The sequence below is a fragment of the Mustela putorius genome, unplaced genomic scaffold, assembly GCF_011764305.1.
Source record: "Mustela putorius furo isolate JIRA1106 unplaced genomic scaffold, ASM1176430v1.1 tig00537291_pilon_pilon_pilon, whole genome shotgun sequence".
NCBI lineage: Eukaryota > Metazoa > Chordata > Mammalia > Carnivora > Mustelidae > Mustela > Mustela putorius.
In genome coordinates, this window is record NW_025422429.1 from 1,114,936 (window position 1) to 1,142,877 (window position 27,942).

A 27,942-nucleotide genomic window follows, 5' to 3' on the forward strand; every position below is an offset into this window, starting at 1 on the left:
CCCATTTCTGGCATCGCTTTTTGTTAAGAAAATACTCATTTTATTCAGTTTATTGCATCACTAGTTTGATTCGACCCCTTCCAATTTGACCATATAAATGCATACCGGATATACTCCCTGCTTGAGGGTCATTCTACCACGTTTCATACGGCCTTATACCAAATAAAGTGGGTGAAAGTCAGAAGCTGGGCTCTTCCCCACAAAGCCACTTTTGGTAAGAAACCTTCAATTTTTATGACCACCTTGACACCCGTGACACCAAGATTAAACTGCTGGTCTTTTATCCTCAAAATGTGTCTTCCGTTTTTTCCTGTCAAATGCCAGATTGTCAAAATAAAGTCTGCATAGGCTTCTACTGTCTGTTGCTATAAACAGTTAGCATCACAAACATCATAACTAGGAAATAATAAATCATTAACCGCACTTGACCTTGAACAGGACCTATTGCCATAGGGATGCCGACTTAAACAAACAGCCAGTGAGGCCCAGGGGCCAGTGGCAAAGGGACCTTTGGGTTTCCTGGGAGGCAATGGAAAGCAATGAGGAGGACAGAGATGGATTCCCAGGCTTCGTGAATAGAGAGAGACCTATAAAGAGGTTTGCTGGCTTCCACTGTGAAAGACCAACATCTCTCCAGAGAAGTCAGGACAGAACAGTGGCAACAACACTAGTACCTTCCAGAACATTCCGAGTGAGGCACCCTGTGTGTGATACAGTACCCTCATCTCTAGAATGAGGGAATAAAATGATCTCCGGGTCTCTTTCATTTCCAGACTGTTATAAGTTTATGTTTCCAGACAGACCTAGCAATTCCCCCCCGCCAACCCCGGAATTTTCCGAGCTGCAGAGCATGGTAAAAATGACAGAAAAGGCTTTCTAGGGTCATATAATTTCACACCAGTGGTGGTCAGTCAACTGAATGACCAAATTCCTTCACATGATCGTACTTGTTATCCCACAAAAGGCAATTTTAGGCTCACGGGACAAGACTTTTGAATAGTAACTATGTGGAGTATGTCTTTACCTGTTCGGGATTTGTCAAGCCAGGAGATAAATATGAGGAGAAGTGGCTACAGAACAGCCTCTCTTTGCCAAAAATATTCTATTGAGTTAACAAAGCCTAATTTATCAACCTATTATGCTGTCGTCAGACACTCCCAAGCCAGCAAAATTCTCTTCGGTGAAGAAAAACTGCAGGCACACACAGAAAGGACAGGAAAGGACTCTGAGAAGTGGGGTTCCCACAGCAGCTGCACGAAACCCCTCGGATCCAGAACGTATTCCACTGACCCATCTGTCCCAGACCCAAGTCTCATGTCCGATCCACACCTCGGAGCAGCTGATCTGCTCCGAGGACTCCCAGAGAAAGCATCCACCTTGGGTGGACACTCACTCGCGGTCCATCTACCAAACAGCCTCTGTGCTAATTCCCTCCTCTTTCCCTTCTGTTCTCACGGACAGTCTTCTGCTTACAAAGCATAATTCTTCCAAGTCCACATCAATTTCATTATCCTTTTTTGGGTCCAAATCTTCAACATGAAATTCAAGGGACCCTGTCATTAACTTAACATTCTTTTTGTTTGTTTGTTTTAGTTTTTGTTTGTTTTTCAAGATTTATTGATTTATTATTTGAGAGAGCATGAGCACATGTGGTGTGGGGAGGAGCAAAGGGCGAGGGAGAGAGAGAATCTCAAAGCAGAGGCTGTGCTGAGCGTGGAGCCGACTGTGGGACTTGATCTCACGACCTGAGATCGTGACCTGAGCTGAAATCAAGTCAGATGCTTAACGGACTGAGCCACCTGCGTACTCCAACTTATTTCTAAAGAGGAATATAAAACAACCTAAAAATAAATAAGTGATTGGAGGTGGCAGAGTCACTTAAATCACTGACCCATGCACAATAGGGAAGGAGTTGGCAGCACTGTAAGCTTATAATATTAATGCTCAACTTACCCCCAAGAAGAAAGCTCATGGAAGACAAACGTTTTGGGTTTCTTAGTGTCACAATCTGGAAAATAACTAATACATTTTCTTTTCCCCTGAATACTGAAGGAATTCATGGGAATTCCTAAGAGTACTTTTTCAGGAGGGTCCAATCTCCAGGCCACAGAAAATAATATTTACCATCTTCCATTTCATAGCACATTGGTGCTTTCAAAATATTACACCATATTTATTTGGGATTACTGTTCATTTGACACAGTATTGTACAGATTACTATTTCTGTCTAGACTATGCTGCTTAGCCACCTGACTTAAAATGGGGTTCATGTCTTCAAAATCACTCAATTTTAGGGAGGCTTGCATGGCTCAGTCAGTTGAGCATCTGATTCTTGATTTCAGCTCAGGTCATGACCTCAGGGTTGTGAGATCGAGCCCCGCATTGGACTCCACACTCAGTAAGGAGTCTGCTTGAGATTCTTTCCCTCTGCCCTACCCCCAACATTCTCTTTCAGATAACTAAATAAATCCTTATAAAAAGTTTTTTAAAAAACTACTCAATTTTGTCATCTGTACAATGGAAATAATATTTCACAAATTCATTGTGAGGTTTAGATATTATATTTATGATATACTGAAAAGTTAAAAAAGCTATTTGAATGCTAGACACTCTTTTGCATGCCTGGAAGAGGTCAGTGCAGCCCCCACTTAAATGCTAGTCAATGTTCATAATAGTGTGTCATGTTTCTCACTTACTGTCTCCCAACGCTAAGGCTAGTGCTTTGGTTTCAGTTATAGGCAGTGGTTGTTCCTTCTTGTTTGCATGTTTTCTTTGTTACAGGAAGCTAATTTGCTGTACATGCATCTTGTTCTTGCATAAAAATAAAAGAGCAAAAGGGAAAAAGGGAAAAATGGGTTCCATTTGCAACAATTTAATAGCTTTCATCTTAAAACCCTATATTTGCTAATGCTATCAAAAACAGACCTCAAAAACTGCCACAGGATTTTATAAGGGTTGTACAATTATGACTGTAAAAGGATAATTATCTTTGCCACTTTTACAAAGCATCTTATAACAACAGGAAATTTCATTTTTGACACATTTTCAGCTTGTGATTCACTATAGCTTCTACAATCTTACGTGGTTCCAACCATCTCTATCATGGCAGGTGGCTTAATTTCTTTCTAAAATTTAATACCTTGTAGTTTCACTTAATTTTACTTAGTGATTGCTCATCTTACTTGCCAAGGATAGAATTAACCCTAATCTTATATTTTGAGATTACGATTCCCTTTGGATTTGGAATCCTCTACAAATTTAATGAATGTGATTATGCCCTCCTTCCTGTCACTCGTGAAATTATGCAGAAAGACTGAGGGGGAGAAAGCTGAGCAAAGGCAACTATTGCAAAATGTATTTCATTTTCCTGCAATGTTAGACAGAGGCCCAAATTCTCCCACATTAATTAATGAGGACATATGACAAATGCCTTTATTCATTCATTCCATTGACCTTTATGATGCACCGTGTGCGCACTACACATTTTGTGATGTGCAGTGGGGACTTTGAAAAGGGTGTGTCATGGATTCTGCTCTCAAGGGGCTTGCAATTTATTGAGAGGTAACTTGTAAGCCTCAAGGAATAATACAAAATAAAACAGAGACATGCCATAATGCTAGGTAAAGTGAAAAGCTGAAAAACTGGAGATGAAGTCATAAACACTTCTCTTGGGGAGAAAAGAAATTCACAGACTCTCATTTGGGACATGATGGCTGAACTAGGATTTGAGGAGCTGCAAAGAGAGGGAGAGTTCTGGAGTTCTGTTGGGTGTGACTGCCCACTGCGTGTGCAGAAGGAAACGACCCGAGGTTGGGAGATGGACCCAAGAAAGGAGTATCAAAGCAATCTTCAGAATACACAGGCTGGGGAGAATTTGTATTTCACCCATCTGGAGTGGAAAGGTCTCCTGACACGTGGGACATCTGGCAAAGCACTCCGAAGGCACCACTGCAGGAGTAAGGCCACAGTAACTTTAGACCAGAGACTTCAGGGAGTCTCCTAAAAATGTTAAACAGAAGTATCAAAGAGCTTGAAGTGTTTCCAACTTAAATGCATCCCAGAACAAAGATAAAACATTTTAGAGGGATACAAAGTAACAGTAACCCATAGAATAAAATTCACAATGTCTGGCATCAAATCTAAAAGTCCTGAGACATGCAAACAAACAAAAATGTGCGATCTCTAATGAAGAGAGAATCAATAGAAATGAGTCTGGATGTGAAATTGATGGCATCATTAGTAGATAAGGACATTGAAGGAGCTTACACACACACACACACACACACACACACACACACACAGTGTTGAGAGAGTCAACTAGGAGGATGGTAACAGGATCATACAAGATGTAAGAAGAACCAAATCAGAGATGCTTGGGTAGTTCTTGGACTTGGACCATGATTCCAAAGTCTTGGGATCGAATCCTGTATCAGTCTCTTTGGATGTCAGGTGGCCCGCTTCTCCCTCTGTCTGCTGCACTTTCTCTCTCTTAAATGGATAAATAAAATCTTTAAAAAAAATAAAAATCAAGGGGCGTCTGGGGACTCAGTGGGTTAAGCCTCTGCCTTCAGCTCAGATCATGATCTCGGGGTCCTGGGATCAAGCCCCACATCAGGCTCTCTGCTCAGCGGGGAGCCTGCTTCCTTCTCTCTCTCTGTCTTCTTCTCTGCCTACTTGTAATCTCTCTCTAATAAAACTAAAGTAAAAAAAAAAAAAGACTCAAATCAAACTCCTGTGGGAAAAATATACAGTGTCTGATATTAAAAAAAAGAAAAAAGAATGGAGCTTCAGTGAGAAGTGGGACATCAGATGACCAAATGAATGGGAATGAGATTTCCCTAAAAGGGGACAGAATGGGGAGGAAGGGGGGTAGACAAAATGTTTGAAGAAATACTGACAGAAAAATTTCCAAATCTGATGAAAACTATACACCCACAGATTCATGAACCTCCAAAAATGCCCAAGAGAAGAAATAGGAAAAAAAAATTCACCAGGTGACATCATAATCAAATTGCTTCAAACCAGGGATAAAGAGAAAATCCTAAAAGCACCTGGAGAAAAACACCAATAACGTGGAGCAGAAAAGGTTAAAAAAATATATATATATATGCACATACATGTATGTGTGTGTGTGTGTGTGTGTGTGTGTATGACTGCAGACCCTGGTCCGAGTCAATGCAAACCACAAGCAAAAAGAGCAACCCCTTCTGAGAGAAAAACCAGCCGTCCACCTGGAACTTAGAGGACAGCTCAAACACAAGGGTGACAGAAGAAGAGATGGAGTTCACTAATGTAAAAAGGTATGCTGGCGAGAAGAGGTGCTGTGAAATCAGGGAGCATACCAGAAAGGTACCAGGGTGGTTCACGGAAGGGCAGAGTGGCCAAGAGGGTGGAAAGACAGGTGAAAACAGACTGAAGGGCCCCTTGACTTTCACGCTAAAATAAACAATTTTTTTAAAGCCCAGTCGGCACATCTGTGTAAATTTTATATTTTTATTTATTTCTTTTTAAATATTTTATTTATTTATTTGATAGATCACAAGTAGGCAGAGAGAGAGGAAAGCAGGCTCCCTGCTGAGCAGAGAGCCTGATGTGGGGCTCGATCCAAGACCCTGAGATCATGACCTGAGCCAAAGGCAGAGGGTTAACCCACTGAGCCACCCGGACACCCCATAGAAATTTTAAAATGGGATGATATGCTGCTGCCCTGTATTTTAGAAACCCTGTCCTGATTAAAGACTGCAGAACCAACTGGTGTGCCAAATTTTGGTGTGTGTGTGTGTGTGTGTGTGCATGTATGTGCATGTGTGTATATATGTAAAATTATATATTATATAACAATATATTACAGAAAAACTATAATTATTGATAATATGACCATTAAATATAAATAGATCCACAGATAATAAAAGGCACATCTTAGAAGCTGGTTACAAATTATTCCATGAGGCCTACGTAAAAAAATTGACATGCTTACTCCTTCCTCAGCTAAGTACTCAAAATTGGGTTGTACAGAAAGAGCACGAGGCCGGCACTCATTTCCCCTGTGACTTCCTGCCCGTGTGAAAACACAACACATGGCACAGCCACACCCATGTGCCCATTTCAAAATCTCCTAATTTTATAGTTTCTTTCAAAACAGATTGAGAGTAACAATATGATTACTGTTGCTGTTTTTATGCACAAACTGCCGACCAAATTTAGGGATCTGAAAAGACATGGTCAGTGTTGTTCCATCTTGGATGATAAAAAGGTTGGAAAATGGGGTAGTTTCTGTAATCTCTTGTTTTGTGGTTACATGGCCATTTTTTATTCAGCATACTAAAGGCCCCTCATTTTATTTACTTATTATTATTATTTTTTCTTATATACTCCTTTCTTAAAGTATGACTGGTACCCATCCATAGCCTTGCTTCCTCTTTGATAAACTGATACAAAACAAAAGCCCAGGTAATAGTGAAGAGATGATATATTAAAAAGCTTGTTACTGAGTTAACATTCAGCCCAAACTCTGTTTGCATGCATTTTAAAGTATGAGTTTCCTTACTGCTGACGTCCACAAGCCTTCTGGACACTCTTAAGTGAACCATGGAGTTAGGAGGAAAATGCCCACCCCTGCTTTTATGATTTGGGTATGGAGCCATTTATAAATCTGAATGCTCAACCACAGACACGGAGGGGAACCTACAAGTTCAAGCACCAAGGACCTGATTAGAAGACAGTTTGTACAGCTCATTCCCCAATCCCTTCCAAAAGATGCTTCAAGCTTTGAGTTTCCTGAGAGGAGGCCTTCTACAGACAGCTGTGTGAGAACTGGGGATCGCATTCACCAAGTCCAAATTCTGCTATGTGAATATTTATAAAACAAAGTTGTCTGCTTCTGAGATTCACCTGTAACGGCAATAATTTACCAAAACCACAATAGTGTCTATAATATAAGAATTTTCCTGGGCGTCTGGGTGACTCAGTCATTAGGCGGCTGCCTTCGGCTCCAGTCATGATCCCAGGGTCCTGGGATGGAGGCTCACATCGGGCTCCCTGCTTGGCAAGAAGTCTGCTTCTCCCTCTCCCACTCCCCCTGCTTGTGTTCCCTCTATCTCTGTGTCTTTCTGTCAAATAAATAAAATCTTAAAAAAAAAAAAAAAGAGTTTTCCTAACAGGGGAAGAAGAAAACCAAAACCAGTATTATTATAAAATATAATCTTCCCTTTGAACCAGTTATATTCCAAAGGGCTTTGGATAGATAAGCCAATTTAAAAAAAATTGAAACATTTAACAATTTTAGTTATTTGAATCTTGTGAGGCATGAAGATAACTCTTAGAATGTCGGGTAAATATAGAATCATTTACATGTATGTTTTTATGTGTTCATGTTCCAGTAAGCCCTTGCCAACCATTTTCCACCTTGGTTGCTGGGATCGGAAGGTACCCTCCACTGACTCAGCATTCATTCGCCAAGAGATACTATGTAGGGCCGAGAGCTCGATGCTACAAGGGGAGACAGAGGGGAACAAAATATATGTCCTGACTACCACTTAAGACACAATGGTTAAAAATGTCAGATGCAGAAGGTTCTTTCCTAATGACAATTTTGAGACATTTATTTAAAGTTTCAAGAGCTATAGTCCTTGAAAAGAATTATCTAAGGTCAAGGCAAGCTTTTCCTTATCCCCAATCTACCCTCAACTGGGGTCTTCAATTTGGATATTTGATTCTCTTTCTGAAAAAAATCTAGGTAGCTAGCTAAATTTCTACATTCCTGTTTGGATTTGAGAGGGCAGATGTCAGAGGCTGAGATTACATTGGTGACAGGCAACAGAGAGTACTCCTCTGCAATGTGTTAGCCTTGACTAGAATAATGGTCAGTGTGACTAGGCTGTGCCCGGCCTTCGTGCCAAGTTCAGAAGAGTTGCATTAGATATTCAGCATTACCAACCACCTCCAATAATTGCAATTTATGCACCAAACTGCTAAGATCTGTTACTGTTTTGTTGGGCAGTGCTGGGAATTATTTAATTCTACTAATTAACTTGGATTTCTTAACTGCACATAAGATGTTTGCAGTTGACTGACTGCTTCTGACCCAAAAGTAATTCAGGAAGAGTGAGTGGCACTTAAACATCTTCATTTCACTAGGATTAAGTGCTTAAGTCCCTGCTGCCTTTATTAAGGTACCTGCCTCCCTTTGTCTTTTTCATGAGATGGGCAAACAGAATGCATTAGCATTCAACATTCAATGACCAAATGTTTACTGAGCTTTAAGGTAAGAAAAGTGAAGGATTAAAATGGATTGCTTATATTGAACTCCTATTTTACACACCCCCTGGCAAGTACTTAAAAAATGACTTTCACATCTATCATCCAGAAATTCTTTTTTTTTTTAAAAGATTTTATTTGTTGGGACCCCTGGGTGGCTCAGTTGGTTGGACGACTGCCTTCAGCTCAGGTCATGGTCCCGGAGTCCCGGGATCGAGTCCCACATCGGGCTCCCAGCTCCACAGGGAGTCTGCTTCGCTCTCTGACCTTCTCCTCGCTCATGCTCTCTCTCACTGTCTCTCTCTCAAATAAATAAATAAAATCTAAAAAAAAAAAAGATTTTATTTGTTTTAGAGAGAGAGGGCAAGAAAGCATGAGCTAGCAGGGGGAGGCGCAGAGGGGGAGGCAAAGAGAATAAGAAACAGACTCCGTATGAGCGCAGAGCCCATGTGGGACTCAACCCCATAACTGAGAGATCAAAGCTGGAGCCAAAACCAAGTCAGACACTTAACCAGTGAAGCCACCCAGGTGACCGACCCCCAATCCAAACATTCTTTTTTTTTTAAAGATTTTATTTATTTATTTGACAGAGAGAAATCACAAGTAGATGGAGAGGCAGGCAGAGAGAGAGAGAGAGAGGAAGGCAGGCTCCCTGCCGAGCAGAGAGTCCAACGCGGGACTCGATCCCAGGACCCAGAGATCATGACCTGAGCCGAAGGCAGCGGCTTAACCCACTGAGCCACCCAGGCGCCCCGAATCCAAACATTCTTAATCAGGATGTCTTCCCTATGGTTATTTTAAAATAGAGTGTCAATATTGAATGCTGACATATAGACTCATTCATTAGTAAAGAGAAGTTAGGATGCGTGAAAAGCTGATTTTCAGTGCCTCACTCCTTGAGCGAACAATCAAAGAAAGTCTGGGATAAATATGAATTTGAAACTATTTCATGGATAAGGGAGATCAATTAAAAATTGCAACAATATTCATTTTTGTCCTCAAAAGCCTTCAGCACCTTTGTCTTGAAACTCTCAAAATCCTTCACAAATACTATGCACGACATGGTCATGTGAAAGAAAATGGTATTTTATTTTCAAGAGAGAAACAGGAGGGTTTAGCAAGGCATGTGGTCTATTTAAATAGACGGTTTACATTGACAATACACTCTGACGATTACAAGTCACTTGTTCAGTGCTTAAAAATGCAGATAAGGGGTGCCTGGGTGGCTCAGGGGGTTAAAGCCTCTGCCTTTGGCTCAGGTCATGATCCCAGGGTCTGGGGATCAAGCCCCATGTCAGACTCTCTGCTCAGCAGGGAGCCTGCTTCCTCCTCTCTCTCTGCTTGCCTCTGCTTACTTGTGATTTGTCAAATAAATAAAATCTTAAAAAAAGTCTATTTTGACAGAACGTCAGAAATCCATCCAATTTCCTCCATCGTAGTCTCTAAGATACTCTAAATAGCTAGACTTGCCTTCACAACACCACCATCAAGGAAACCCTCACCAAGTTGTAAACTCCAATTAATTATTATCTGACATTTGCCAGAAGGACAGAGGTGACTGGGTATTATTCAAAACTTAACTTCTTAAAATTGCATATTTTCATAACACCATTAAGAAAGATTTCCAAAACTGTGCCAGAAAAATGATCTATTTAGATATCAATTGGGCCAAAGGGTATAATTGTGTTACCTGAAGCAGCATGACGACTGTATTGTCGTGTGTAAATACATGCTGATACTAGTTTGGTTTTGTTCTCCCTGCCATCATAGTACGTTGCAGAACTCATAAAATATCTTCATTTACGTATCATTTCTATTAGCTTGTTGATTTACATTGTAACGATGTTACTCACTTCTTTGGCAGAGAGAGAGCGCTCCCAAGCAGGCTGAGCGACAGGGCTAGGCTGAGGGAGAAGACGACACTCATTCCCTGAGCAGGGAGCTTGACTCTGGCTGGATCCCAGGGCCTGGACCTGAGGCGAGGGCAACTGCTTAAGCGACTGAGAAACCCAGGTGCCCCAGGTAGAAACTGTTGTAAAGAAATCATGTTATAGGGCGCTTGGGTGGCTCAGTGGGTTAAGCCACTGCCTTCGGCTCAGGTCATTATCTCGGGGTCTTGGGATTGAGTCCTGCATTGGGCTCTCTGCTCAGCAGGGAGCCTGCATCCCTCTGTCTCCCTTTCTGCCTGCCTCTCCATCTGCTTGCGATCTCTGTCAAATAAAAAAATAAAATCTTAAAAAAAAAAAGAAATCATGTTATATTTGCTGCCTGTAAATGCCTATATCCCCTGGGTTGTTGCCAAGGAGTGAAGTCACTTTCCAAGAGACCACACGGCAGTGGCCAGGCCCGCAGGGACTTAAGATAGATGTGCCCCCTGCATGCCAAGCTCCCGGGAGTGCACGCACAAGGGGTGAAGCCAGCAGAGAGGTTTGGGGTCCAAATACTCCAGGGTGCACAGACTGACCTCCGCAGCAGGGTCCTACCAGCTGTCAGCTGCGTCATCCTCTGTGTCCACGCAGTGACACCACATGGGTGTGCCATGTATGCAGGCCCAGGTGGTGCCATCCACAAAGGGCGACCCTACCTGCAGACAGGGAATGGAGGATGGGGAGCAGGCAAGAGGGAGGTCTGTGAACTAAGGGCCTATGAAATCGGATGCGCACGGAGAATCCAGGGTTTTCAAAGGGTATCTCTCTGTCCCCTGCAGAAAGGGCACCCTGAGATCCACATTAATGCAGCTCACTGAAAAATGACAGACGTATGTTTGTATCCTTAACTCGTGGCTCAGGCAGTCCGCCCCACAGACAATACTAGGAACCCTTGGCTCCAAGGGGCTCCTGGAAGGCACACAGGGCCTTCCTAGGGAGGGGAGCCCTGCAGGAAGCCCTTTAGATATTTTCCTATTTTTTAAATTACTTATCTATTTTCTATCTTTTCAGCGAAACAGTATTCATTGTTTTTGCACCACACCCGGTACTTCATGCAATACATGCCCTCCTTAATACCCACCACCTGGCTCCCCCAACCTCCCAAACCCGACCTCTTCAAAACTCTCAGGTTGTTTTTCAGAGTCCATAGTCTCTCATGGTTCACCTCCCCTTCCAATGTCCCTCAACCACTTCTCTCCATCTCCCCATGTCCTCCATGTTACTTGTTATGCTCCACAAAGAAGTGAAACCCTATGGTAATTGACTCTCTCTGCTTGACTTATTTCACTCAGCATAATCTCTTCCACTACCGTCCATGTTGCCACATAAGTTGGGTATTCATCCTTTCTGATGGAGGCATCCTACTCCATAGCGTATATGGACCATGGCCGAGAACTTCAAGATCAAGTTTATGCTGGTGTCTCGAACTTTATTTCATACCATTGCTCACTGTGCTTGTCGTGACAGAAACACACTAGCCATCTTGCTATTGACTGAACGAGTCCAGGGTGCTCCTGACCAAGACATTCCTGCCTCTCTCAGCAATGCTCTTCTCACAGATCTCTGCTGTCAAGACTTTTCATATAATTTAGATCCTTTCCAGATACAATCTTGAAGAGACTACCCCTGGCCACTTGGCTGAAACAGTCTACTTATCCCCAATACCCTCTATCACTATCATCTCATCTTCTGGTCTTTAAAACCCTTCACAGCATTTAGCATGACCTGAAATTATAGGATTAATTTATTTGCATCCTTTCTTCCTCTGTGTAAGCCCAGCAAAGGGAGAGTCCTTGACTTTCTTGTTCATTGATGTATATCCTGAGCTTTTAGAAGGGCACTAGTTAAATGCTGGATAAAAGTAAAAAATTTCCCAGGGGTGCCTGAGTGGCTCAGTGGGTTAAAGTCTCTGCCTTCGGCTCAGGTCATGATCCCAGGGTCCTGGGATCGAACCCACATGGGCTCTCTGCTCAGCAGGGAGCCTGCTTCCTCCTCTCTCTCTGCCTGCCTCTCTGCCTACTTGTGATCTCTATCTGTCAAATAAATAAAATAAATAAAATCTTAAAAAAAAAAAAAGTATAAACTTCTCAGATGCCTATTTTAGGAAGGCCCTGTGTATTTGTATCTTGCCTCTTCTGATGCTCACAAATATTGTGACAAAGGTCTTATTATCCAAATTTACAATGAGGAAACAAAGGCTCATAGAGATTAAGTGACTCGTCTAAGCCACTAAGTGGCTTAGCTAGGATTTGTGGGCTAGCAGTAGTAATATTAAAGTGGGCTTCAGAATAAAAAAGTTCTACCATAAATAGAGACATCATCATAAAGGGGTCAAGGGCTCAAGAGGACATAAAGATCCGAGTATTTATACACCTAATAATTCTTAAAATTGATAACGCAAAAACCAATAGAACTGAAAGGAGAAGTAAACACAAAATTATAGCTACAGAGTTCAACACTGCTTCTCACTGTGTCACTGACAAAGCTCTTAGGATTTTATCCCCAAACCCATTTTTCCGTTAGCCCTGTGATTTTCAGTACACTATTTTATATGGAGCAGTGATTCCTTTTTAGGAAAACACACATCACGTTATAAAAGAAGTCACCGTATTTGTATACCTTCTCTCCTCTCCGTTTGTTTTTAGCCTCCTTTATCTATATAGATACATACCCTTTCTGTGTTGCCTAGATTTGCAACTCATACAATCTGTCACCTAGCTCCCACATTTGTTTTAAAGTCAGTTCTTTGTGGGCGGGGGAGCAGGGGTCAGGGTGGCACAGTCGGCTGACTGTCTGACTCTTGGATTCAGCTCTGGTCGTGATTTCGGGGTTGGGGGTAGAGTCCCTCGTCGGGCTCCATGATCAACACAGAGTCTGCTTGTTTCTCTCTCTGTCTTTCTACTATGTTCATTCTCTCTCTTTCTCAAACAGGTAAGACTTTAAGGGGAAAAAAACTAAAAAACAAAATAAAATTAGTTCTTCAGTTAAAGTCAGAGTCTACTACCAGCCTTTTTACCATGCTTCTTTATGTCACTCCCCGGTTACCTGATATTCATTCTCTAACAGAGGCTTCTAGGAACAAAGATCCTAGAGTTCTTGTCCCTTCAGAAAAGACCTGCTGTCTTTGTTGAAGAGTATCTTCTTAACTGGGCGTAATGCTCTCAATGTGACACCTTGAGGATTTTGTAGAAACTGCTCTTGCTGACTCTGAGCTACAGATTTTACTATGGAAAAGTTTGAGGCTATCTGGACTTTCTCTTATATTGGCCGGTTGTCAAAATAACTGTTTTTGAAATCTAGTCCCTTGATCAGAATATATCCTAATGTCGCTAAGGACTGGCTCTTTTACACAGATTCAATCACAAATCTCTCTCCCCACAAAAAGTATTCTTGAAATATTTTAAACATTTGTTCTATTTCTTTTCCTTTCTATTTTGGGGAAGGAATTCTATGTATGGGATGTATGTGAACTCTCTTTTTAATGTAATCTTCTAATTTTATTTCATTTTCTTCTTGCTTACATCTATCCTTTCTTTCTGAACAAATTTTTTTAAAAGATTTTATTTATTCATTTGAGAGAGAGAGGTAACACAAGGAGGGGGAGTGGGACAGGGGGAAGCAGGCCTCCTGCCAAGCAGGGAGCCCAATGAGGGGCTCGATCCCAGGTCCCTGGTATCATGACCTGAGCCGAAGGGAGACACTTAATGATGAGCCACCCGGGCAGGTCCTGAACAGATTTTTGCCAGTATGTATTCATCCTTGGGGTTCTTCCAATTTGCTTTCTTTACTGTAATTATATTTTCTGTTCTCTTTTCTCAGTTTGACACCCTGCCATGTGTTGGCTATTCCCTTATTAATATCCTTCTTAAATACCTGTATCACAGAGATAATTTATTCAATTAGTACACCCTTTGGAAACTCATGATTTAATATTTGGTCACATAATTTACCTACTTTATGACTACTTTGATCAGATGACAATTCAATCACCAACTAGCTTTCTCCCAATACTTTTCACCCCTTTTTTCTTATAATCGTTTTGCATGCATTCGTGCTGGTTCCTTTTCCATTACTTGGGCTAAAAGGATGAGAGCTTTTCAAGGAAGACCACACTGCAAAAGGTTTACTTGAGAGACGGAACAGAGTCATCCCTTAGGCTAGAGGGGGAATTCATTATAAACAAGTGTTCAACACATGTGTTGGTCTCAGTTTACAGATCAACCAGGATGTGCCTTCCTTCCTCGTTGGAGTAGCCTCCACAACAGCTTGCTCTCTTGGTCATCACAGAGCCAGCTCACTGGGGCTGGCATTGCTGCAGCTCCAAATTGAGGAAAACCAAGTGTTGGGCTCATTTCACAGAAACAAGCCCAGAGGCCGAACTGGGCCCATGGAGGCTCCGACTTCCCCAGCATCTGACTAGGCCAACTGTCTGATGCAATCCAGGAAAGAAAGGTAGTTAAAGCTCTACAGAACAGTTTCATATGAGAGAGAGGAACAAGACAAAAGAGAACATCCTTTCCCCTTCCACCTTTCTGACCAGCTGCTCTGGCACACAGTGGTTCACACTGAGACTCGGAACATATCCTGCTAGTCTGAGCAATCAGATGTGCTAATTACAAAGCTACAGTCACGAGGTAATCACCCCCCTGAGCCTTCCCCTCCTCCTAACCAGCCTTACCGTCCCCCATGCTTCCCTCACTTTTGTAGAAGGTCTGCAAATCCCGATCAACCGTTGTCAAGTAAGATTTTGCATCAAATTCTATGTCAGAGGAGTACCCGCTAAGATGGCATGTAAGATTATTTCTGCACATTTAGTGTCTATGAGGTGGTTTTCCCTCATGTACAGTCTCTCTTGCACCATCATGGAAACAGAGGGCTACTGAAAAGTGTGGTTTGTGCTTCTACACTTCAGTACGTCTCCTTTGCAGAACGAAACTGTCTCCAAGGGAGCTCAGCTATCTAGTTCATGGCACCGTTGTTCATGGAAGTTTTAGGTGTGGATGTGCTCTGTTCATGAAAAGCGCACTGCCAGACCCCGTGCGCATCAGAAATGCTTTTGTTTTCTACCCACCTGCTAACACACACACGTTCTTTGATCCGTCATCAGCTCTGCTGTAGGTACACTTGCACTGATTTGGGATTTCAGATATCCACTAGTGTCATAGAATGAAGCTTGTCTTGCTCACTTCCCTTAGTGCTTCTGGATGATTTGCAGACAAAGGCAGAAAACGCTGACTTTATACATTCTTCTTCAAGAAGTTCATTTTGTCTATGAAAACCATCTTAGCTACAGGACACCATATTCTCTGTTTCCACCTTCTCTCCAGACTGTTCCTTCTCTCTTCTTCGCTGAGTCCTCTCATTTTCATGACTTCTAAACATTAGTGTCCCAGGGGACAGCTTTCATTCAGACCTCTCAAATTTGTTCATTCTTACTTCTGAGGAGAGGTGGTTACCTGATCCCTTAGGTTCAAATACTAATTTTATAAAAACTTTAAATACTACCATAAGTTGATAATTTCCAAGTAAGTATCTCCAACCTGGGGTCTTCCCTATATCACCTCTGCTCATACAACCAAATGCTTATTCCCATGTAAACCTGTGCATTTTATAATCATTTCATTCAAGTTGATATCATCCAAATGCCTTCCTGAATGCCTTCCTTTTCTCAAGTATTACATTTCATTATTTCAATTTATAACTTCCTTGCTATTTTGTTGACATACTATGTATATAGTATGTGTATGTGTGTATGTATTATGTATATTATGACATATTATGTGTATGGTATGTGTATGCGTGTTTATTTCTTTTCTTTCCCTATCAGAATGTAAGCTCCATGAGGTCAGGAACAAACTCAGTTTGATCATGTGTTTCAGCACCTAAAACTTGAGTGAGGCACAGCAGGTACTCAGTATTTGTTAAATGTGAAAACGAACATATAAGCAAGCACCTGAGAATAAAAACAATTCATACCATGTCACCTAGTGCCCATCTGTTTAATACATACTAACTCACCTGGGTAGCTCTGACTTGGGGACTCTTCCTCTAGCATCCATGGCTGCTCTCCTTGCTCCAACTTCAGGATCACTTCTGGTTTAGGGATGCAACACGCTGTAATTGGGAAATGACATGGGAATTCGGCGAGGCTCATGGGCTTCAGGGCCCTTGAAGAAGAATGAAGACGAAGCTTCAGGGGCCAATTACAACACTTCATTCTTTACAGTGATTCAACAATCCTTCTGCTTAATACTTGAAATCTCAAACTTAAATATCATTAAACTCAACAAAGTTTCTAGAGGTGTCAAACTAAGAATGAAAGTGCATACTAGGAGTCTACACGGGAAACAATCCTTACCCACTGAGACAAGGTGGCTATAGTTCTCCAGCATCACCTCCCTGTACAGGGTCCTCTGAGCAGGGTCCAGATGCTGCCACTCCTCCTGGGTAAAGCCCACAGTCACATCCCCAATTGATAAGGATCCCTGAAACAGCATATTTGTGTTCAAATTTAAGTAATCACAATGGGAAGACATGGAAAAGCTGTCGAAGAACTGTTACGGAGTTCACTATTCACAATCAGATGTGTTCTGGCGTGCCTACCTTTGTACTTGGTTGGAGGAGAAAGCATGGCAGACATTCCTCACCAGTGTGATAAATTACCGGCATCCCATCATGTGCCTACATGCCATAAAGAACTCTCCTACCTTGAGAATCTGAAAACCAATAAAACCATATCACTGTTCTCAAGGAGCATATAATCTGACAGACACAAGCATGATGCATCCAACTACCATGTAGCATTAAATCCTACTACAGTAAAACAGGTGCAAAGTAGAGTGAGATTACAGAGGGGAGAAAAGTTCTATTCCTGCTATTAGGGCAGGTTTCACTGATAACATAGTATCATTCATGAGCCTGGGCCAAGAGCATAACCATGCACACTTCTAAAATATGGAGTTAAGGGGCACCAGTTGGTTAAGTGTTTGCCTTTGGCTCCGGTCATGATTTCAGGGTCCTGGGATCGAGCCCCATGTCAGGCTCCCTGCTCATGGGAAGCCTGCTTCTCCCTCTCCCCCTGTGTGTATGTGTTGTCTCTCTCTGTCAAAAGAATAAAAATCTTTTTAAAATGTAGTTAAAGGAGTCAGTGAACACAAAGGAAAGGACTGCTGGGACTATGTTCACATAAAGAGCTACAGTCGTCTTCAGGGAAAATGCTATTTAATAATTCTGAACATAACTCCTGTAGGACGGGGTGTCCAAAATGTTTGGTTACTGTTCCATGTAGAAAACCTTTATCTTTCTTTCTTTCTTTCTTTTTTTTTTTTAAGGAAACCCTTTTTTATAAACAATAAACTTACAATGTCAATTTATATATTAAATTCCATTATTGTTATTTTTCCTAAGTCACTTTTATTTTTTCAGATGAATATATTTGGCATGTAACATTGTATAACTCTGATAGGCTTATATACTGTAACGATTGCCAATGTAGCTGTATTTATCGTATTACATAATTACAGCACATTAGTGTGTATATCCATTTTACTGTATACTAGATTTCTTCATTCTTCTTTTTAAGATTACAATAAATCTAGGGAGATACCCAAGTATTTTCTTCCCATAACTGAACTGACTGTCTTATACAGTTCATAGCTTTTATACCACCCATTTATAAAATGACCACTGTGGAAAATACAGCAAGAAGAAACAGAGACATATCATTCCCAGGTTATCAAAACAAACAGCTAATCAATGTTCATGTCATACACTAAAAATTGGTTACTAGGAAAAACAAGACTATTTTCCAGAAATGTATAAGGTATTATTGAGAAAACAAAAAACAAAGAATACCTAAGTAAATGAATACACTATATTCATGGCTTGGACAACTTAATATTACAAAAATATCTCATTTCTCCACAAATTGGCCTATAGATTCAAGACAATCAGAATTAAAATCTTAGCAGATATTTTTGTGGAAACTGATAACTTTACTCTCAGACTTACATAGAAACTTGAATGGCCAAGAATAACCAAAACTACCTTGGAAAACAGAATGGATAAACTCACACTAATTATATAGGCAGAATCTAAGATGACGACCTCCAATGGACCCAACAACGTGACATAAAATCCACTTAAATGGAAGAGACTTAAGTCCCTGTGATTGTGATACATTCTACGGCAAAACAGATTTTGCAAGTATAAATGAGATCCTTTAATCAGTTGACTTTGGTCTAAAAGGAAGATTTACTTGGGTGGGCCTGACCTAATCATGTGAGTCTTTTATTAATTTATCTTAAATATTTTATTTATTTATTTGAGAGAGAGAGAGAGAAAGAGAGCGCATGAGCACACGAGCAGGGTGAGGGGCAGAGGGAGAAGCAGGCTCCCTGTCGTGCAAGGAGCCCAACATGGGACTTGATCTCAGGACCCCGGGATTATGACCTGAGCCAAAGGCAGACACTTAACCAACTGAGCCACCCAGGCGTCCCACATGTGAGTTTTTTAAGGAACGTAAGATATCAGAGACCCTTCTTCTGACCTCAAAGAAGAAACAAGCTACTGTGACTCCTACGGCTGTCCAGAAATAAATTCTGCCACGTATGTACAGATGGGAACCCAACCAAGCCTTAGATAAGGAGTCCCAAGCAACACCTTGATTGCAGCATTAATGCCTAAGAAACTTAGTTAACCTACTCCTAACTCATTCTCGTCTATACATATGAGCCATATGAGCAGGGAGCCTGATGCTAGGATTGATCCCGGACTCCAAGAGCAGGACCTGAGCCGATGGCCAATACTTAACCCACTGAGCCACCCAAGAACTCCTGGAGAGACTTTGTGAAACAATCTCGTATAAATAGGAGTTTTCCAGAGTAGCAGATAGGATAATGAACATTTCAGTCTCCTAGGTGCCCTCAGGAGTATCCTTTTTTTAATGTCCAAAAATGCAGGTAGTTAACGTACAGCGCAGTATTGCATTCTGCAGTACAACTCAGGGACTCATCACTTCTCTCCACCACTCAGAGCTGACCACAAGTGCCTTAATTGCCCATCATCCATCGACCCCTCCCCCACCCCCTTCCCTCCATGACACCCTCAGAGTTCTGTCATGAGCCATCGCCACGGTGACCTGATGACACGCATCCAACGTTCCATTTCAACTGTCACTCTGTGAGCCAAGCCCCTGGCGGTTGGGTGAACAGGACTAACAGTCCCCACGATGGGGAACCTTAACTGCTGTTGTATAGGTATGTGCCTATCGATTTTCTCAATTCTCTTCTCTGGAGCTGGCTGCCTCCCTTTCACAGAGATCGGCTTCTTCTCTTTGGCTTTTGCTCTCCACCACCCTCTGATTCCCCCTCCCGGTTGGATGCCTGTGTTTGTTCGTTTGTCTGGGTGATTTCACTGGGATTTCGTGGGGAAGCTGCCTTCCTTAAAGCGCTTCGATGTTCAGAAAACCATACTCTTTCTGAATGCCCATTTCGGACACAGTCCTACAGGGACAACACACAAGTCACACGCCACACTGCTGTCCCTGCATCAGGAGAATCTTGGTGCGACCCAGGCACCACATTTGAGGGGAATGAATTGCCGGTCTCCTCTTCCCGATGGACATGACAAAATCGGAGAGGAAAGGTCAGAGGTCGAAATGCAGCTGTTTTTAGAAGGAGAGACACTGGAGGATAGCGGGGTGGTCTCATGGGTTGATGTGCAGGGTTTCCTGGCCATCTGCTTGATGCCTGGGAGTGCACGGGAACGGGCTGTGCCACCGGGTGGGTGGACAGAACACATGGCAGCTGCACAGTGGACTGTCTGCTGCTCTCAAAGGTACTGCTGGGCTGGGTTCTCCAGGCCCGGCCTAGGGAGGGAGACAGGAGACTGTCTGCTAAACCTACAGTCTCCAGAGGGGATCAAGATACCTGAGAGTAGACAGGGGATGCTGGCGAAGAATGAGAGAGCAGGGAGGGACTCACGATAGCCAGGGTAGCCTCACTTCCATCCAGCCTCCTCAGAGCAGTCCGCACGGCAAGAGCGGGCCACTCAGCATCATCCGTCTCCTTCCTGAAACCAACCACTCCCAGCCCACATGGCCACCTACATATCCGTTTGTACCATCGACTGCTCCTCGGGACTGGTGAGCTCAAGGCAAGTGAGTTCTCGGCCAGGTCCTATGCCACTGTTGGGAGTTTGAATCAGCTTGGGAGCCAAGCAGAACCCCAGGAGCCTGGGCTTCAACTGGCCTTCAGGACGGCCTTGGGTGACTGGGCTGACCTTGCAGAGAGGTGAGGGAACGTGGCTCATGTTACCCGTTCCTGGTCCTTCACTAGGGCCCCACTGGGCAGAAACCACCACTTAGTTGATGTCAGGGCACCAAACACAGAGGTGAGTGAGGACTGAGGCTGGTCTCGTGGCCCTCGCTCTCCCCTACAGAAACCCTGGCACAGAGGGATTTGAGACTGTGAGGGCAGCTCTTGGTTCAGGGCTTCAGGACCTTTTAGCAGGCACCGTGGGTTGGTGTCAGGGGCTCGGGGAAACGACGACTTTCCTGTCCCAGATCCATCCTTCATCAGGGTGGCAACTCTGGACAGTCCCTTCGGCACCCTATATTTCAGGGCCCTCCACTGTCCTCCACTGTGGCTTCACCCACAGCCAGCTGTCTAGCTGAGTCCCTAGGCGGTCCCTTCCTCAACACCTGCCGAGCGGCTGGGAAGCATCCAGTCCTCCCCTAGGTCCCAGGCACTCCTTGGACTCAATCACTTGGGACACTCTGGTGGCACACTAACGTCTAGGCCGGAGGGCAGGGAAACAGGACACAGAGGGTTCTGGGGAACACTCTCAGGTAGGTGTGGCTGCTCAGTGGATGTGACCGAGGCTATCATGTGTGCTGACGGCGCTCTGTTGTGTGCTTTTCTGTCCTGTCTCTGCTCCATACAAGCCGTTGCCCACGAAACCTGTGGGTGTAGGAGGGGGCGGAATTCAGAGCACAGCACATGGTGACTCCTTCCTAAGTCCCACCTGGAGGGAGAAATGCCTGCTGGGCAGCTGGCAAGTAGGGGCAGGAGACGGATGGACTAGAAGGAAAGGACTTCCAATCCCCCTGTGGGCTCCTGACGACAAGGTGCCGACACTGTTCTCTATTTCTGTGCGTCTCCCAGAAATCTGTGGGGAGTGTCTCCTGGAGGATGTGGAGACGCCCCCACCCACGCCGCCCACTCCACAACGCCACCGCAAGAAGAGAGTCCGGTTCTCCCTCCACAATGAGGTCTTCACCATTGAGGACCCCGAGGAAGGTACCTTGGGGATTGACTCATTACGGTGATTGGAGACACATTCTGTCATTCAGTAGCACAGACATAACCGAAGCTTTTAAAACTGCTGAGACACATTGTCCTCTGATTTCACTGGTAGCCATTTCCCTCTATGCCGTCCGTCCGTCCCCTTTTAAGTCCACAAGTCACGACGAGATCCTCATTCAAACTGGATCCAAGGGGCACAGGAAAAAAGTGTCTACTAGCTGAAGGGATGGATCTTAGGTCTTTCTGGAACACACAGGTCCCTATAGGTCTCCCCAGGAAACATGGTTCTTAGATGTGTAGGAAGGAAGAGACTATGTTTTTTGCCAGGAACACTGAACAGAAAAATGGAACAGAATACGACAGGAGGTTTCACGATGTCCCCCCTTCACTTCCGCCCATTAGCCACATCTTACATGGGTGTGCTACGTATCTTCAAAGGAACAGAACGACCTCACCACATTTGGGGAACTCAAGTACCCAGTACATTCCACGTGGTTACCGTTCTACAAATGGGGCCAATGCATTCGGTGACGTCTTCTCATTCTGGAAACAGACAGAAATCTGCGCACTAATGTCTCACACAGCTGGGTTCCCAATAGCCCCAGAGAGGCACTGCCCCCAAATCCATTACAGGAGGAAAGAACACATTCAGTGGCATCCATACACATCATAGAGTGCAATTCAGGCATAAGAAGAAACTAAGGTTTCCAATATTTTACGAAACAGATGGAACCTGGAAACTTAACACACATTTTGAAAGCAAGCACACAAGGAAAGAGGTACATTACACGATCCCAGGCTTTGAGGACAGTCCAGTAGGGACATTCGTAGACCCAGAAAGTGGAAGGGACAGTGGAGGGAGGAAACGGGGAGGGACGGTCATGTCGTCATGGGTACAGAGGTGCCATGAGATAGGATGGCAACATTTTCCCCGTAGATGGCAGCGCGGTCTACAAAGTATCACGGATGTCAGCAGTGTCACCGAACGGACATGTACTAACAAATACAACCCGTCCCCAGTACTTAGATTCCATCACCGAAAAACCCACTACTCCAAGGCACGATAGAGGAGCGATAGGGTCACACAGCAGAGGTGCAGGGGAGACAGCTGAACAGGCCCCATGACCAGCTGAAGAAGTGGCAAGCTGGCTTGGCTGCACAGTGGGCAGGAGGGCTCAGGGGACTGCACCCTGAAACCCAGGGTGCCTTGAGTGTTTCCCAGACAGACGCTGAGAGTTCCCACTGATGACATCCCCTCCGTTAGAAAGCCAAGGCCCCATTTCCCTTTTCCATCCTGCTCCCCTCCTCTGTGTTTCTGTGTACACCACTGCATTCTGTGTACACCACTGTGTACTGCGTCCACCACTGTGTCCACCACTGTTGGCCCACTGGCAAGTCAGGCCTTGCTTGGTCACCCTTCACGTCCATTCCCTCTGGCCCCGCATCTACATCCAGCAGACTTAACTCCCCAACTCATTCCTGAGTAGCGCAGCCAATGTCCTGACAGCTCCTCTCTGTTCTCCTAGACCCTGTGGAGGACCAGTCCAAGGACCTTCCTAGGAGCTGGACAAAGGAAGGTCCCCCAACTCTCCCTGAGGTAAGCTCGCCTCTCTGATTTCTCAGAGACAGAAATGGTGCTTCCTTGATTTCTTCCATCAGTGGAGTTTGATGAACATCTGGCACTTTACCTCCCAGGGGAAGGGGGCAGCAGTCTCCCCTCGTGGAGGAATGCTGGGTCTGACCTCTTACACACAGTGGACCCAAAAAGGGTGAGGACACAGGACAGCCTCAGTGACAAACTCCATGGGATCAAACACCTTCTTCAGCAGAAAAGGTTTCTCCTTGAAAGAGAATGTTCTGCCTGTTGATCAGAATGGACTTCGGAGATTGAATGATGCTCCAACATCATTCAAATGGTCCTCCTGAACTCAGGTGGGAGGACATGGACTCAACCATGGGACCTCATCCAATTAACTGCCTAAAGTCCTCCCCAAACCAAAGAGCTGGCCCAACAGAGGACAGGATGCTGGGATCCTCACTGTGTTTCCTTTTCCCCAATCGCAGGTAGACGCTGGGAGCAAGGACAGCTGTACGTATTTAAGACCATCGGGCTCTGGGAGGAAATCTAGAGTACAAAGAAGCCTGCCCCCTGATTCTGGGTTCCAACAAGGAACGGGGGTTGGGGGATACTGACCGAGACTGTCCGGTGAGGCACGGTCACCACGTCAAACAGGGCCTGGAAGAACTCGTACATAGGGAAGGGGTGATCTGTGTGCACGTGGGATGAAGGCCCTGTGTGCGTGGGTGTGTGCATGGGGGTGTGTGTGTGTGTGTCCCCATGCATTATGCTTGTGAACACGATTGTGTGTCTTTCCCAGGAGATCTTTCTCACACTTCCATCACAATCACAGTGTCCCCCTTCCAAAACACTCTCATCACCCTGGCACACTTTACATACTCCTTCCCCTACTCCCCACAGCTGTACCTGGAGGACGCTTTTCCCTCTGATTTCCTGGGACGGGCATGGTGCGGAGATGAAGGGTCCAAACCCTTGACCTCCTACTTGGAAAGCCAAGATTGGAGCTCAGGTTCCAATCTGAAAGTTGCTCTGGCCTACCCACCTGTGCCAGTCCCTCAGCCAGGGCGTCATGATGTACCATGGGTGCTAGCTAGCAAAGGGCCATCAGCATCTGTGCACACAGCCAAATACCTAGATTCTATGATGGTCCCCGACAGGACCCAACATGACACAGTGGCTTCCATGGACACAGAAGCCAGGGCAAGCTTAGAAGCCCACCTTAAAGATTACAGGCTGGTCCCTGGAGTCAAGTGCACAGAGAAAAGCCACATCCTCATGCTCAAGCCCACATGGCTGGAAAGCGTGTGGACCCGTGGAGGACAGAACAGGGCAACATCGGTCATAGCCGGTCTCAGTGTGTACACACGACCGACCAATGGCAGAAAAGCATCACGGAGGGAACTGACTGTACTTGATAAGATTTCCCTAAGCCTCAGGAAGGTTCAAATTCTCTAAGCACACACTCAAACACCACTGGCCAATAGGAAATCAAGGTGAAGCTTGGGTGGAAGCTTTGGACCCAACATCCCCGGAGCAAATCTCCTGCAAAGCAGGCCTACAGCCGATCAGCACACACTCCCAGACTCCTCTGTGTAAGCAACTTCCCACTGGTCAGAACACCTGGGAGGGTTCGGACAGCCACTGTCTTCAGGGGAAACACACACACACACACACACACACACACGGGACAGCTCAAGAACAGTGGAAGGAATCTATCACACTTATCGACGGTGCCGGCTGTTTACGGAAGCTACGATGTCCGTGCTCTCCAGTGTTGCACATGGCATTTTCTGAAGACAAAGGATGAGTGAAGCAAACTACTAGGCTCCTTTCCTGAGGGTTGAATGCAGCCTGGCAAGCAAGGCTGCTTTTTATGCTGTGCAAGATCTTACACAGACGTGATGCATATAGTCGCAGCAGGTGGGGATCTTGGGCCCAGAGCTGATGTCCAAAGCAGCAGCGTGGGACACCTTAGTGGCACGTCAGTCAGGAGAAGTTATGGGACTCGGTCTTCACACAGAAGCCAGGTTAGGCTTCCCATGTCCTGGACTGGCTATTTGGCTTTGATCGGGCTCGCTTTAGCTAGAAAGACAAGAACCCTCTTCGCGTTTCCTCCCTGCTCCTCTCCCGTCCCTTCCCCTCTGCACCAGGTCAAGGCCCGGCAGCAGTGCGGCCTGTACCTCCTACGCGCCCCCACACATGCACACTCCCTTCCTGTCCTCATCCATCCAAACTCCCCGCCTACTTCCTACTTCCTGAGCAGTCTCACCAGTGTCCTCATGGTGCCTCTGTATCCTCCTAGCTCTCCACGATGACCTGATGGAAGAGCTACTACCCACTTTGAGGGCCGAGGAGGAAACTCTGACTCTCCCTCAGGTAAACTCATTGTTCAAGATTTTGTTTATTTGAAAGACAGAAAGACAGAGAAGGGGAGAGAGAGACAGATAGACAGACAGAGAGTGCACGAGAGCGCAAGCAGGGGGAGTAGCAGAGGGAGAGGAAGAAGCGGGCTCCCCTTTCGAGCAGGGTGCCCAATGTGGGCCTCCATCCCAGGACCCTAGGATCAGGTCCTGAGCTGAAGGCAGAAGCTTCAATGTCTGAGCCGCTCAGTCACCTCGCTAAAGTCATTTTGTGCTTCTGAGGGACAGCCAGTGTTTGATTTCTCTTTCCATGAAAGTGTCTGAGCATGGACATGCCAGAGGGGAGAGACCATGTCCTTGGTGCTGAGAGCCTGCCGTGAGTTTATACCATTAACGGACAGCAGATTGAGACGGGCACCACCATTGCTTAGGCAATGGATGGTCGTGAGCATTTTCCACCAGGTCGTTCTGTCTATGGGAAATGGCTTTGGAATGAGTTGCTGACGAAAATGGATGGGGGAATTTTGACATAACATGCTGGAGCCAAGGACAAGGGTGTCATTTTCGGGAGGTCATTTCCTCCTCCTCTGGATCATAGACTCAATGACCGCATCCCATCTAGCTTGCTTACGACACACACCAAGGGCACAGAGATGTGTGCACACGGTGTGCACAGGGTGCGGGGATCCTCACTGGGTTTCCCTTTCTCCAACTGCAGGAGGCGGCGACTGGATACACCCCATATGCTTATTCCCCCATCACTCCATTTAGGGGGACAGATCTAACTCAAAAAGGTAGGGTTTTCTCTCCTCCTTTGGTCTGGAGAGCTTCCCCCCTTCTGAGTTCCTCCCGGGAACAGAGGCTGGGGCGGACTGAACAAACGGAGTGTCCTGCAGAAACCCAGGACCCTGTGCTACAGTCCCTGCAAACCAGTAGGTCATTCGGGCGGTGTGCTTGGTGCGTCGGAGGGTTGGGGCTCGCTTTCGCGTGGGTCGATGCGACGGGACTGGGCATGTGGGTGTGTGGACTGCGTGCGTTTCACCAGAAGACATCTCCCACTGAATGGACTTGAGGGCACAAGTCAAAGTTTCAAAGCCAAACCTCCTTCATTCCTGCTGCACACACCCCGCTAGGACACCACATTCCTCGCTGACCACAGCTCCACCTGGAGGGTTGCTCAGGATTCCGTCTCCTCAGACAGGGACGGGGAGAAAGGAAGGGGCCCACATCTGTCCTAGCTCGGGACGTTTCTCAGACAGGGTCAAAACACAAAGGAATCAGAAGCTACTTTAGTCGACCCAAACATCACCACCAGCCTTACAAAAACGCTCCCATCTTGAATGCACATAGAGGGAAGGCTCACTGGCAAATGGCAATGGCCAGGAAAGCTTCATCATTAGCTCGGGGCCCGATCCGACTTCCTGACAATCTGCTACATGGCCAGGTTAGAGAGTGCCCTTCTCTCGCCTGGCCTCTGCGCTCTCGTGAACTTGCCGGATCCTGACTGGGGGAGCTGGGTCCTGGGAAACTGGGTCCCGCGGACTCCAAGGACACACCCACATGCCACAGGAAAGGAAAGACTGGGAAGAATCAGCACTTTGCGGATGGGGACTCTGTTGGAATGGTCAGATGTCAGTACATAGAAATCCTGGGTCTTTGGTTTTCCTGACCCTGCATGACTCAGGGACAAATAGAAACCTCTAGGGTACTTGTGCTTGCATTGAATGCAACCCTGCCACACAGTGTTCTTCTGCAGAAATACAATCTCCTAGAAGAGGCGAGAGGTAGGTGGGAGCAGCCAAGAAACGGTCTTGACCATGACCATGACACAGGCGCTGGTTGGAGGAACTTGCCTGTCAGTATGGAACGTGTCTCTTAGTGTTTACCCTTTCTGCTTGAAGAGGTCACCCTGATTCCACTCCCTGTAGCTCAAGTTCAGAGTCAATATTTCTCTCTCCATTCCTGCTCCTTGCCCTGACCTCTCTCGATGCAGCAGCAGCTTGCTCAGTCCATACCCACGCCATACACTCCCGGGCACGCCCACCCCAAGCGAAACTCCCTGAGCTCTTCCTGCCGAGCCCCACCAGTGGACTGACCATTCTGTGGATCTCTCCCTAGCTTGGCTGGATGGACAGGCGGGTGAGCGTTCAACAGGAAAGAATGAGGAAGACGCCCCATTTTACACCAGAGTGGTACGCTGGCCTTTCTTTGGGGGAGACACAAAACTCTTCTGGCTTTTTAAATCAAGGTCACATAAAAAAAATCTCAGCATGCACCATTGACAGGGTAGGGAGAAGTTTGAGAGAGAATCTGTTACCAAATGCTACCTAACCCCGAAGGCATTGCAGGGGGGCTGGGACAACCACAGCAGGATCACCTACCATCTGGAGGGCAGGGAGCTTTGGTACGGGTAGCAGCTATTCCTCCTTACCACCTATTTTGTCCAGTGGGACCTGGAACGTGGGACCTCTAGGAAGACTGGGCGCATCTGCAGAGGACTCATTTTGCTCTTG

General features: G+C 45.3%; 2 protein-coding genes across 2 annotated transcripts in view; one reads left to right on the plus strand and one right to left on the minus strand.

The window, feature by feature from the left end:
• Positions 1 to 27,942, minus strand: part of LOC123390210 (zinc finger protein 25-like) — a 62,335-nt gene that overhangs the window by 14,165 nt on the left and 20,228 nt on the right. The window contains 2 exon segments of the mRNA XM_045073840.1: positions 16,203 to 16,298; positions 16,543 to 16,669. Coding sequence (XP_044929775.1) covers positions 16,203 to 16,298; positions 16,543 to 16,669 — 223 coding nt within the window.
• On the plus strand, positions 19,339 to 27,629 carry LOC123390211. Its single transcript, XM_045073848.1, has 6 exons — positions 19,339 to 19,441; positions 21,350 to 21,484; positions 23,017 to 23,087; positions 23,555 to 23,579; positions 25,372 to 25,445; positions 26,148 to 27,629. The coding sequence occupies exons 1-6, from the start codon at positions 19,414 to 19,416 to the stop codon at positions 26,499 to 26,501; spliced, it is 687 nt and encodes a 228-aa protein (XP_044929783.1). The 5' UTR covers positions 19,339 to 19,413; the 3' UTR covers positions 26,502 to 27,629.